At 35.2% G+C, this 12128-nt stretch overlaps 1 protein-coding gene across 1 annotated transcript in view; it reads right to left on the bottom strand.

Annotated features, from left to right (window-relative positions):
• SIPA1L2 (signal induced proliferation associated 1 like 2) overlaps positions 1–12128 on the bottom strand; it is a 122787-nt gene that overhangs the window by 22587 nt on the left and 88072 nt on the right. The window contains exons 11-15 of the mRNA XM_009281787.1: positions 11120–11203; positions 9511–9614; positions 8996–9099; positions 5904–6292; positions 2024–2248 (exon numbers count right to left, since the gene is read on the bottom strand). Of these exons, the coding sequence (XP_009280062.1) occupies positions 2024–2248; positions 5904–6292; positions 8996–9099; positions 9511–9614; positions 11120–11203 (906 nt within the window). The remainder of the gene's footprint in view (positions 1–2023; positions 2249–5903; positions 6293–8995; positions 9100–9510; positions 9615–11119; positions 11204–12128) is intronic.

A 12128-nucleotide genomic window follows, 5' to 3' on the forward strand; every position in this document is an offset into this window, starting at 1 on the left:
ATATCAAAATGTATTTACAGTCAACAAAAGACTGTCAAACTGAATTATTATCTTTCAGCTTCCTTACAGTGAGAAAGAAGAGGGAATTTTAACAGGTTTACTCTAGAAATGCTATCGAAGGAACTAGAGATTGCCAATCACACAGAACATACATTTGAAGCCATTACTTACTGCCAAGTGCAGCATAATCAGTGACTTTGTCTTCAGCAGAGGGGAAACAAGCTTTGCTACGGTAAAGTGTAATACTCAGTGAATTACATCCTATAGTGGCACAACATTCAGCAATTGACCTGATTTTCATCATCGCTCCTAATTAGAGATGTTATTTTATTTCAACATAATTATCCTCAGAGAGATATTTCCTCTCTGTGATGTATAGAAAGCTTTCCTAGAGAGAAAGAGGTGAAGCAATGCTGTAACGCCATGGAAAAATCTGAAAATATTTTCTGATCTATGAGGTGCTGCCATATTCAATTAATACTTCTTACATAGAACTAGCTCTTGAAGCTACTTTTCTAAATTGCTGTGGTTTCAGTCTAAATACCATGATTCATTATGCAATTTTGTTTTAAGGGTTCCATTCAAAATAAAGAGAAATTGTTTCAGGAGTTCATCAACTTGAAAATGCAAAAACTTGTGGGAATCAATGAAGTTACCACTTTTCAAGTGCAAATACTGCTACGACTGAACAATTTAAGCAATTAAAACATTGGGGGGAAAAAAATGAAATCACCAGTACAATAACACAAAGAAACACAAATTACCAGGACAGGAAGGTAGTAACATAATCTACTTTTGAAAATTAGGAATTTGAGAGCTTAACTTCACGCTCGTATTTCATAGCACATATATTCTAGCTTATATTTTTAAATATGAATCTTGCCATAAATATACACATATACGCAATATGAGATATTAGATGCAAATAACCCATTCCCATTAAACAAAGAGTAATCCCATATTAAACATTTGAAAATCAGGTAATGCATGTCATCTTGTCAATTTATCGAGATATATTGGGCTGACTATGATTTATGGAGAGATAGAACTGAATAGCTTATGCACAAAAAGAAAGCAAACAGGTTATCCAAGAAGATGATTTTGAAGATAACAGGAATTTAAAGGTTAGTTCTAAACAGCAGATTCAAACATTACTTATTACTGCTGCAGCACTGGGAAAGTATCGTCTCTATCTATATTTGAGATACTGCATCTTTTCCTTTGAGTGCAAGCCTTTTTCTTCTACCTAAGAACACATTTCTCATGAGCTATTCCTGTGTTAAGCTGTACATATAGCTGTTCGTTAGCCGCGCTGAATATTTTTGTCTAAATGTCACTTGCTAGAAATTTTGTAGAGTCTCGTGAAGATAGGGTCAGATATATCCACATTTAATCTTTTTCTTGTGGGGTCGTAACCACCAGTTCCTACCTGTTCATTAAAAACAAAGTCAGAAAAAGATACCAAAGAACCACTAAAATACCCCCAACTGGCACTAATTCTTTTAATTTATCTACCATAGATCACTGATAAGTTTATGGTCATCTCTCTCATCTGTAACGTATTAGCTGACATAATAGGCAACAAGGTAGTAAGATTCAATACAGAAACACCAGGAAGTAGGCTTTTTTCAACTAACTAAAGTTCCTGAAGATTTGTAGAAAAGGCCTTTAAGAACTTAATAAAGTACCATCCCAATTGTTTCCTAGAGATTCAAAATGGAAATTCAGAATGTCTGACATAGCCGTACATTTTTGCCTACACACACTTTCAGAAATTTCTGTCAGCTTGCTTTATTTGACACATGGGAAAAAGATGCAGCTGGATAGAACAGAGAAGAAAACAGCATCCTGTCCAGTTATTGTCTTTTTTTTTTTTTAATGTACTTTTGATATGTTAAAGCACAGAAAAAAACCCAAACATTTAAAAGTGAAACGGAATTTGTAATTTTTCATTTTTCTATCCTATGTTAAAATTTATTTTCATTACCCTTCTTCCCCCAACAAAGTTAAACAAAGTTCTTACTCATGGCATTCAGAAACTTCAGATTCTTCAGGTGTAGGACTTCCTTCTGATTTTTTCCATCCAATGACATATTTACTCACTGCTCCTTGTCTGTGGTATGGTTTTGAAACTGACCCAGAAATCTGTTGACTACTATTCTGCGACACTATATAGACTTTGGAGGTATCTAGGGAGCCACTCTTTTTAGAGCTATGAGTTGATGGGCTTCCTGAATGATGTGAACCACTGAAAAAGTAAAGAAAACACACAAAAGAAAAAATGAAATCTGCTATATAACAACAAATCAGAAATGCTTCACCTGGTATACAGCTATAATTCTTAACGTTAAGTTTTTCTCAAGGTTAAAATCAAGGTAGCAATATTGGTACAGTAATTTTCTACACACCAGCAGCGTATACATTAAAGCTCTTCGAGAACAGAATTGTGATGAGTTTCTAAAACAAGTATTATATATAATTCAACCTGATGAAATGCCAATGCAAACTGATATGAATTAAAATTAAAAGACTAAGTTCAAGACATATATATATAGAATTTGTGCACGCAACTTTAAGTAAATATGTACATGCACATTATTAATGGTATAATTCCATCTGCATCAAGAACTACACAGGGAATTACCCCAAATATCTCTTTAATTATAAAAACTTATAGGCTTTTCCACTTCATGTTAGTTTTGCCAGTTCACGCCAATTTAAGCTGTGTCTTTCATTCAGTACCATTGAGAATTTAATATTAACAGAAGTAAATGTCAGTTCAACAAAAACAGTCCTCTGGATAATTTTAATAGCCTCTTTTATTATGAATAATAGCACTAGTAGGCACTAATGAAACCTTTTACTGAAGACTCTCAAAATGATTTAAAATGAACTAAAGCAAACACCTCCTTGAAGAATAAATTTCTTCTTTTCATCTTGGAGGTGAAGTAAGCAAAGCAGTCAGAAAACAAGTGCCTTGCCTAAAATCAGAGGCTGGAACCTGAAGCAGCAGCTCCTAACTTTCGTTGTTGGTCTATGAATACCAAACACAGTGCTATCTTTTAATCTAATCCCAAGAGCATTGGATTAATTCACAGAGGACCAGAAGGTGTTGCTGAAAGTGTAACAGACATGGCTACTTTATCAATACAAGCAATGCACATGCATAGAAGTCATTAGATCAAATTAAAATGCCTACTGTGGAAGAAACTTGAATCATTAAGGCAACGGATTAATAATTTTGATCACAGTTAGTATGTGCATTTAATCTTAAAATCAATTTATTTTCTCTCCTCTCCTCCCTCTTCCTCCCCAAAAAGTAGAAACAAGATAATGAGGTTTTGGGGGAAGAAAATAATGTGGGTGATGTTAAAAGCTTTTTTGCTTGCTATCCTTGCAAATATGCAAATAAATTATGTAAAGATGTGTTGAAGAAAATAATTCAGTTATGAAAAACTGAAATCCAAAGATGAAGCAAACATTGAAGCACAATGTAAAATACATATCAGGTCAACAGCAAGGACATTATCCAGAGGATTTTAGAATTCTATTTGTAACTAAGTTTAAGAAAAATTGAGTATCCAGCCTCATTCTGTAGGTTTTAAATAAGGGAGTATTTTTGAAGTGAATAAATAAAACGCCTATAAAAGCCTGGTTTTAGATAATGAGTTCAATGCAATGGTTGGAACAAGCAGTATATATTTTTAGGATCCAAGAGATGTTCTATGTAAGAAACAAAGCAAAACTAAAGGCAATGAAGCTAAGCTGTTTCAGCTACAGTAACATGAAGGTATTTGATAATTCATGTGCATAATTAATATAAAAAAGGAGAGATAAAGCCATTAATAACAGAGCTGTGAGACATAATGTTGTGCATAGCTCAAGTCAGTCTTGTAGTTTGAGATACTGTTTCCCACAGCAGGTTTAATTCTGTAAATCTTACTCGGACGCTATAGTATTAGTTTTTTCAGAGGGTTCTTTATCTGATGATGTTAGAGAATCAGGCTGGTATCTTTCAACCAACTAACATCTTTCCTGTGCATTGCACTTTATCTATTCAGTAAACAGAATACAATTTTAATAAAGAAATGTTGCATTTATAGATCAATGACATTCCACCAGTCTGTGGGCTTGTTTCTTGAAGCTTTATACTGTCTAGCTACTGCATAACAAGTTTACTATTTAACATTCATAAAATAATTGTGAATTAATGTCTCATGTGTTAGAATTTCATTGTTATAGATTATGAAGAAATACAAACTCAGTGTCTGACCAGTTGGAAAATATATATAGGATTCAGCAATAGATATCACATGCTTATATGTTAACTCAACTTTCTTATGTCTATTTGAACACGTTAGTGTTGCAGCATCACAGCTATAAAATGAGATATTTTTAATAATGTATGCCTGTGGGTGCTGTATAGGTGATGCCAGCTTTTAAACCCAACTGTGAAATTATTTATCACCCCAATGTAATTTGAAGGATACGTAAGCAAAGGTTAAATAAAACAGTTGAGTCACATAACATAAGTCTGACATTGTCCTATAGGAAAAGGATTTGGCACACAAATTAGAAGGTGATCATTTGAAAACATAGCTATTGCCAAAGTAGAATTGGGCTATCCTAATGTGAGTGGTCATCTCAACAATATTTACTGCTTTGGAAATGCCTAGGTAAACTCACTTAAAATCTATAAGCTTTTTTTTTTCCCCAAAGTTTTAATTAATCCATTAAATGTTTATTCCATAGAAGTGAGCAGCAGATCATTTAATGGCTGCCTAGCACTTTAAATATGACAGCTGTCACACAAGTGCTGAGAATACATATTCTAGCCATTAGAAAGCTATTTCAGCTCATTATGATTAAGTCCTAGAAACACAGAGCTTATTTCTAGCACTTTAGAAGTCTCAATATATAAAACTCAACACACACAATGCAGAGTAGATCTGGAGCTTCTGCATTATCACAGGGGTAGTGAAAGCTTAATGTGAAAGCATTTACCAAATTTTCACAATAGTCTATACGATATTCTATACTATCTTCTATAACTTGTGAAAAAAAAATCTAGAAGTCAGAGTAAGTATACAAGACTAATTCACTCATGTCAAGCATATAAAGAAATGAGGATACAAGATATTATTTGGTTATTTTCCTGTACTGATTGACATTGAAAACAGGAAAATCAGAGAGAAAGAACAAACAATTTCCTTCCATCCTTTCCAGAGTAAAAACCTTAACACATAGACCAAAGCTTCAACTTCAAAGTCACCATAAAATGGGAATTGGGAGATAAAGGCAACCAGCCGTAAAAGTGTACTTTCAAAGTTTGCTTTACAACAGATATACCATGCATACATTCTGTTGGTAACAAAAAGAAGAGCTGAAAATCAACCAGAAATTCAGTTCAACAAACAAAATTGTAAAGCATACATCACAGTAATGTGAATTAGGGGGATGGTATGCAATGCAGTTTCACTATATGTAAAAATTGTCCATCACTATATGTAAAAGTTGTCCATTGCCATTTTTTTGACTTCCCTCAGCATTAGCTCCCAGCTAATTTGTTGCGCTGTACTAAAAAAAAAAAAAAAAAAGTATGTGAAATCAGTTCTAGGTGCAAACTCCACTTTTACTCGGGGATGTCTCCCAAGTTTAAAAACCTAAGCAATGTGCACAAGGTCACATATAAAGTCAGATCTGGGAGTAGGGCTAGCTATGCTAGCTATGCTTTTTAGGCAAACTCCTCAAAAATTGCCTGAAAATTGCTCATATAGGCATTTAAATACAACAGAAAATCAAAATCAGTTGAGTGCACTTTCAAAGAAAGTTAAACAGAATAACAATGAAAAAGAGTTCTCTGTATGTTAATCTATAATCCCTAATTTGTAAGAAACACATACCTGGAATGAGAGGAGATTTCACTTAGGTCTCCCATACTGCCTTCAGCTGTATGACTGGTAGAAATAGCAGAGGCATAGCTATGAACAGCATAGATTTTAGCTGGATCATCATCTGGCCCAGGAGTTTCAGAAGACTCGGTCCACTGCTCAGTACGACAATGTACTCCAGACCTGCTGCCAGCAAGGTGCAAAGGGGCCAGAAGAGGAGCAGGCATGCAGGGAGCTGTATCAATTCCACTGTCAGTAGAAGCCCCCTTTATATATGTTAATCCTAGCAGCTCAGGATCCATCAGATCTCCAGAACCAAAGTGTTTTTCATCACTGTTGCTGGATGTATTACTGGATAGGGTGTTGCTGCTTGAGTGGCTTGAACAGCTTTTGTCTCCAATCTTAACAAGAAGAAAACAAACAAAAAAAGACCCCCCTCAAGCTAAGTAGTAAAATATTTGTTTTCATATAAATTACTGAATTTGGGCCATTCAGAGACCATTTTATTATTTTTACAGTATGCTATAAGTGCAAAGTATGAAAAGAGCTAATTATACCACCAGTTTCTATGAAATGAGTTGCACAACTGGCTAGACACATTAAAGGTTGATGTCACTGCAAATAAAAAGGCTCTAGTACCATCTTCTATGGCAAATCTTAAGATCACACTTGAATTTTCTCATTATAGGACCTGCTTAACATCCATAAAATTGCATTTCTGAACAGTTAAAATAAGCGTTTGTTAAAGCTAGAAGCATTGGTAATAATTTGTTTAAACAAGTTCTACCGCAAATCTGAAAAACACCAAAGACTGAATTATGCTTGGCTTTTTCTCAGTGTGGGTGAAATATGCAGCTTATTGGATCAGATCCAATTGGATGTGTGGCTAGTTAAATTGAAGCCAATTGCGATGTATGTGTACCAGATGAAAGTAACTGAAGTCACGGGGCCCTAAGCTAAGCATAGCTATTGAAGTGGAATAATTATGTCAGGCGTTTGTGTCAATAAAGTTGGGGGGTTTTGTTGTTTTTTATAAAAGAGATTTTGTAGACAGTTGGATTAACCTATCTATGTGACAGAGCAGCCAGAATAAGGGCAGGCCAGAATAAGGGCAGATGGACTTCTATTAGGTAGAATGTAAGTGGGAAGGGTGACTAACTTTCTTACGAGATCCCCCTCCTAGCAGATGTATATAAACACAGCTGTTGCTCACACATTAAAGCAGTTAGACAAGGCAGCCTTTCCAGAAACGAGACTTCTATTCCATACGGAAATTAACAAGCCTCAAAATTTGAGAAATTTTTTTAGAAAAAAAGGAGGGGTTACATTTGCATTCATTCTAACCTTTACAAGATGGCTGTCACCTTAAAAACAATGGAACAATTGATAAAAATACAATGAGCAGTTTTTCCAAGGAGAGGGACTTGGAGAAAGGTGTCTGGAGAAAAGGCATGTCACTTCTTACTGTAAATGTGAAATGGAACCAAAGTGGAAAGAAACGAGGCGGGGGGGAACAGGGGGGGAAGCTCAGAGGCATAAAATTAGCCTCAGAAGATGTATTGCACGTATGAACCTTCCCAAAAATTTCCTGTATGTTGCTGAACATACACGCTTAGGCACCTTCCTGACCCTGTAAGCAGCAGAGAATCTGGACAACAGCTATTGATACAGACATCTTGAACTGCTCAAAGTTCACTATGGCCATAGCTTAGGAACATTTTATGCATTTCCTTGTGCCAAGAGAAATTATTGTATGAAAGCTCAGCATGGCCCTAATTGTTACATGTTGTTAAAGATTATGCCATGGAGCAAGATTTAAAAATAAATAAATAAATAAATAAATAAATAGAATCAGCAGGAATATATTTCTTCCAGGAGAACAAAGACAGTGTGAAGATAGCCAGTGAAATTCCCCCCACCGTCCTTCCCCCAAGTTAAAACTGATAAAAAGACAGCATAGACGTTTCTCTGGCTGGCAGTGTCGTATGGCAAATTGAGCTGAAGAAAAAGGGGATGCACAACAGAACATTACAAGGTCCTTTACAAGGTGATGACCATTTTTTTCAGTTTTACAGCATCTAACAACAAAATAGCCTCATTTTATTAGTATTATCTTTATAATAATGCTGGTTCTTACTTTGTACAATATAGTTATTTTGCACCTGCACTACACATGCATATGGCAAGCAAACACAAACATATGCCCGTTATGAAATTTTCCGTTCAGATCCCCACCAGCCAAAAAGCATGAGAGCTGCCATTAGCATAAATTAAGCAAACTGAGCATTTAACTTTGGTATCAGTGCTGTGTTTAATAATGATTGTTACATATACTGATTCTAGCTTCCTGTCAACTTCGGCTTAAGATGAAAGAAAGTATTTTTGTCTTCATGGGCATAATTCTACAGCATGATTCGGTTTATGATAGTACTTTTTTCAAGAAGTATCAAGATAGATTCTCATAAGGTATCAATGTACATAAGATGAGAAACTGGCCTCATATTCTTACCATATAAATCTACAAATAGCATACAGATTCCTACTACACATAGCAGGTTTTTCCATGTAACAAACAAAAAAAATAGAGAAAGACCGTGCATATCATTAGTGTACTTTCCATCTTTAAGTCATTGAAGATTTTGCCATTACTGAAGACAAGCTGCTAAACTAGGTAGACTAGAAATCTGTTCAGCATTCCCAACATACAAACTATATTTTTATAGTGCTTATTGATAGTTATACTACATGGGTATTTCACACAACATGACAAGTGGTATAGTGAATATAATGTTTTGGTTTTTTTAAAGGATATGAAATACTTCACAGATTAAGCAAGCCAGTATAAATGAAGCTGTAAATACACAGCTGAGTGTAAGCTATACTAGTTTTATCTCCTCAGTGCCCCAGACCCAAGCCCTCTTGGAGGTCTTAGTTTATAAGCACAGACTAAGCATACTCAATTCACCCCAAATCTAGATGAGCATACTCTTTGCCTCCCAAAACACACAATGGTCTTCATAAATTACTAAAATGTATTTTTAAGATGTATTTCTTTAAGTCCAAGGTGGGGGTTTTTTTGTTTTGTTTTTTAGTAAAAGACTTACATGTGAAAGTTTGTTTGGCGACTCCTTGCCACTGCCTTCTTTCTGTAAAGCCCGGTCTTTGTAGGAGCTGAGGACTTTGGTCGATGGTGCATGCCACTTGGTTTCTGCCATAAATAATTGTGTTTTAATATCTGAATGCTAAAAAGATGAGTATACTGTACAAAGAAAAAAGGCACATGGCTTAGCATCAGGTTTCAAACCTGTACGCTCTTTGGAATCAGAGGCGTGTATCTTTGCAGAATTTCCTAAGAACTAGTTTTTCAATGATAATTAAACGAAGTTCAACCTGCTTTTCACCATTCATGAGGCTTTCTGAAGTTCCGGAGTAGTTTGTTCCAAGTATTATCTAAATATCCCACACCATATTCTGTTAGACCACCTGTAAGAGTCCCTGCTTTCACTGTCATATTACATGCTCTTTGTGTATCAAACCTCCCCATCAGAGGGTGGCTGCACTTCAACAGGCACTGCATTGCGAAGAATATTTATTTTTAAGATACAGTGTTTTTTATTACCGGAATGTCTAGCTCCTTCCAAAGTTTCCTCTCGTTCTCTGCCTCCTTCACACTCCAGTGAGCCTGAACCTTGGTGGTGTTCATGGAGCAAAGGGGACTGGCACCTTTTAACATAAGCAGAAAATTAAGCTGTTTGGTTTTTTTTCCTAGAAAACTAGTTACATGATGAACAACACCACCTTTTTACTCTTCAAAGCAAGTATTTTGTGATTTGTTTAAACAATCATCATCCCCACCACCACACAAATATAGTAACATTTCCAAACATTGCATGGAAATATTTACATGTAATTTTTTTGACAGCACACTGTTATGTCTTAAGTGTGAACAGGCCAAGACGACACTGAACTTTAAGAAGAAATGCATTCTCGGGGCTATATAGCCAAAGGTTTTTGCAATGGAGATCTATGGTAATGCATGCTTAACTGCTTTATGAACTAAGTCCCACAGAAAGTAACTCTGTAGTTTCGCAGGTTTTCACACTCAGAACACGTAAACTAGTACCAGATCCATTGCTTTGTACTGTATTGCAGAAGTTAAATTATTTCACAAAGCGACACACTAAAAACAAGGTTGCTATTAGAAATAACTGTGCTGGCAAAATGAGACAAGATGCATTTTCATGTGTCTACTGTCAAAAAAATTGCTATAGTTTTATTTGAATTATTAGCATCTATTTAGCTGCCAGAGATTTCAGTGAGTATTCTGAAATTCCCTCAGGAGTCTCCAAGGAATTGCGTATGTATCTGCTACATGGAATATCTTCTCCACAAACAGTCATGCCAAAGCAATATTAAGCTTACAGACAAGGAGTCAAGCTGATGTTTTCAATATTCACATTTCTTCTGAAAAGTAGCTTCTGAAAGCCAAGTGGCAAGTCTGGAATGCTTTCCTATTATGCTATGTAGATACTGACATAGCTCAACATTTTATAACAGGAGTGTTTTCGGCAGCTATATTTATACAACAAAGTGATAAATTTAAAGTAATTTAGAACAGATGTCTCGCGTAATATTCTTATAACATGGACAGTATATTGGGGTGGTCTTTTATACACAGATAGCTAACTTCTGAAACTTCAGCACCAAGGGATTAACAGGGATGTAAAAGAACCATCTATATACGTCAACAGCCTTTTAGGGAGAAGAGACCTCTGAAAGAGTGCTCCTTTTCTGAGGAGAGGTGCTAGGGAATGGATGTCACTGGAACAAGCACAGTAGGAAATAAAACCTTTGAAGACCATAAAGATATTTTTTTAATCAGATACCCTTCCACTGAAGCAAAAGGAGGAGAAATTATTGTTTTATTCCAGTTCTGAGTTACGAGCTGATTTCTGGCCTGTTTCTGGGAAAGTAAACCTAAGAACTGTTTGTTATTTACCTGAATTGTAAAATAACAATTTGGTCCTAAAGACTTAAAGCAGTATGGCTTTAAAATTGTATTGGCATACACGTTACATTAAAGATCAGTAAACCCATACATCTTAAAATACAGTAATAGATTTTGCAAATAAATCTATGATATGGAACGTCCACATAAATTTTGCTTCAGAAAGAAGATGCATGGGAGCTATAGCAAGATTTTAAAAAAAAAAAAAAATCACCAATACCCGTCATATCCCACTTGCTGTCTCCATTGGCTGCTCCCGCTGGGTCCTGGGTCACTGGAGGAGGACTGGTTGCTCGGAGAACTTCTGTAATGTTAACTAGAGTCATTAACAGTGCACTGAGGTATTTGTGGGGTTTCAGATTTGAACTGGGCTGTGCTTCTTTTATAAAATACACTCATTTTTACAAATAATGCAGATGCAGTATGAACACTTAATTATATTCATTATGGGAACTTACAGTTTGATCTTAGTTTCATAAAACTTAAACAAGTATTTTTAAAGTATATTATTTATTTCATCACTAATAAAATATTTCCAACTGAATATATAAAAGGCACAAAAAGAGAAAGGCTAAGTGCCAAATCCTATTTTCCTTACATCTAGTTTTACTTCTGAAAAAGTTGGATTTCTCAGGAGTCAGAGCAGCTGGATTAGGTCTCTAAATTTACATGTGGGAAGCTCTCATGATGGATCAGAAATGATTGTTAGTTGCTTTGCATGTATTCCAATTTTCAACATAGTAATTTAGAAGAGGTAATACCAATACTTTTTTATTTTATTAATTCTTTGACATAGAAAAGCAATAAGAAAACATTTTCATGCATAGTATTATTTTGTACTTATTATTTAAACTTTTGAGCCTCATGTCTTAACAATGTCTCTAATGACTCTTCTTGGATTTCCAGGCAGTTGAAACGCAATGTTCAAATTTGGTTTTGATCACCCTCCTATCCTTCACTTCTGTGCATATCAGTCCATAACTACAATACAATTTCCCTCAGTGACATTACCTTGAATTCCCTGTATTTCCCTTCTTTTTTTTTTTTTAAAGGTTATATGTAGAAATTAATGTATATATTCAGGGAAGAGGTGAAAAGAGGTAGTTTTGGATTTATGCACAACACTTTCCCAAGGACATGACAATCAATAAGCAACTTTACTGTCAGCTTGAAAATTTTGAATACGTTACCAATTACATTTTGTCTAACAGCCAAACACATATACAGTA

The sequence above is a fragment of the Aptenodytes forsteri genome, unplaced genomic scaffold (assembly GCF_000699145.1).
Source record: "Aptenodytes forsteri isolate BGI_AS27 unplaced genomic scaffold, ASM69914v1 Scaffold132, whole genome shotgun sequence".
Classification (NCBI taxonomy): Eukaryota; Metazoa; Chordata; class Aves; order Sphenisciformes; family Spheniscidae; genus Aptenodytes; species Aptenodytes forsteri.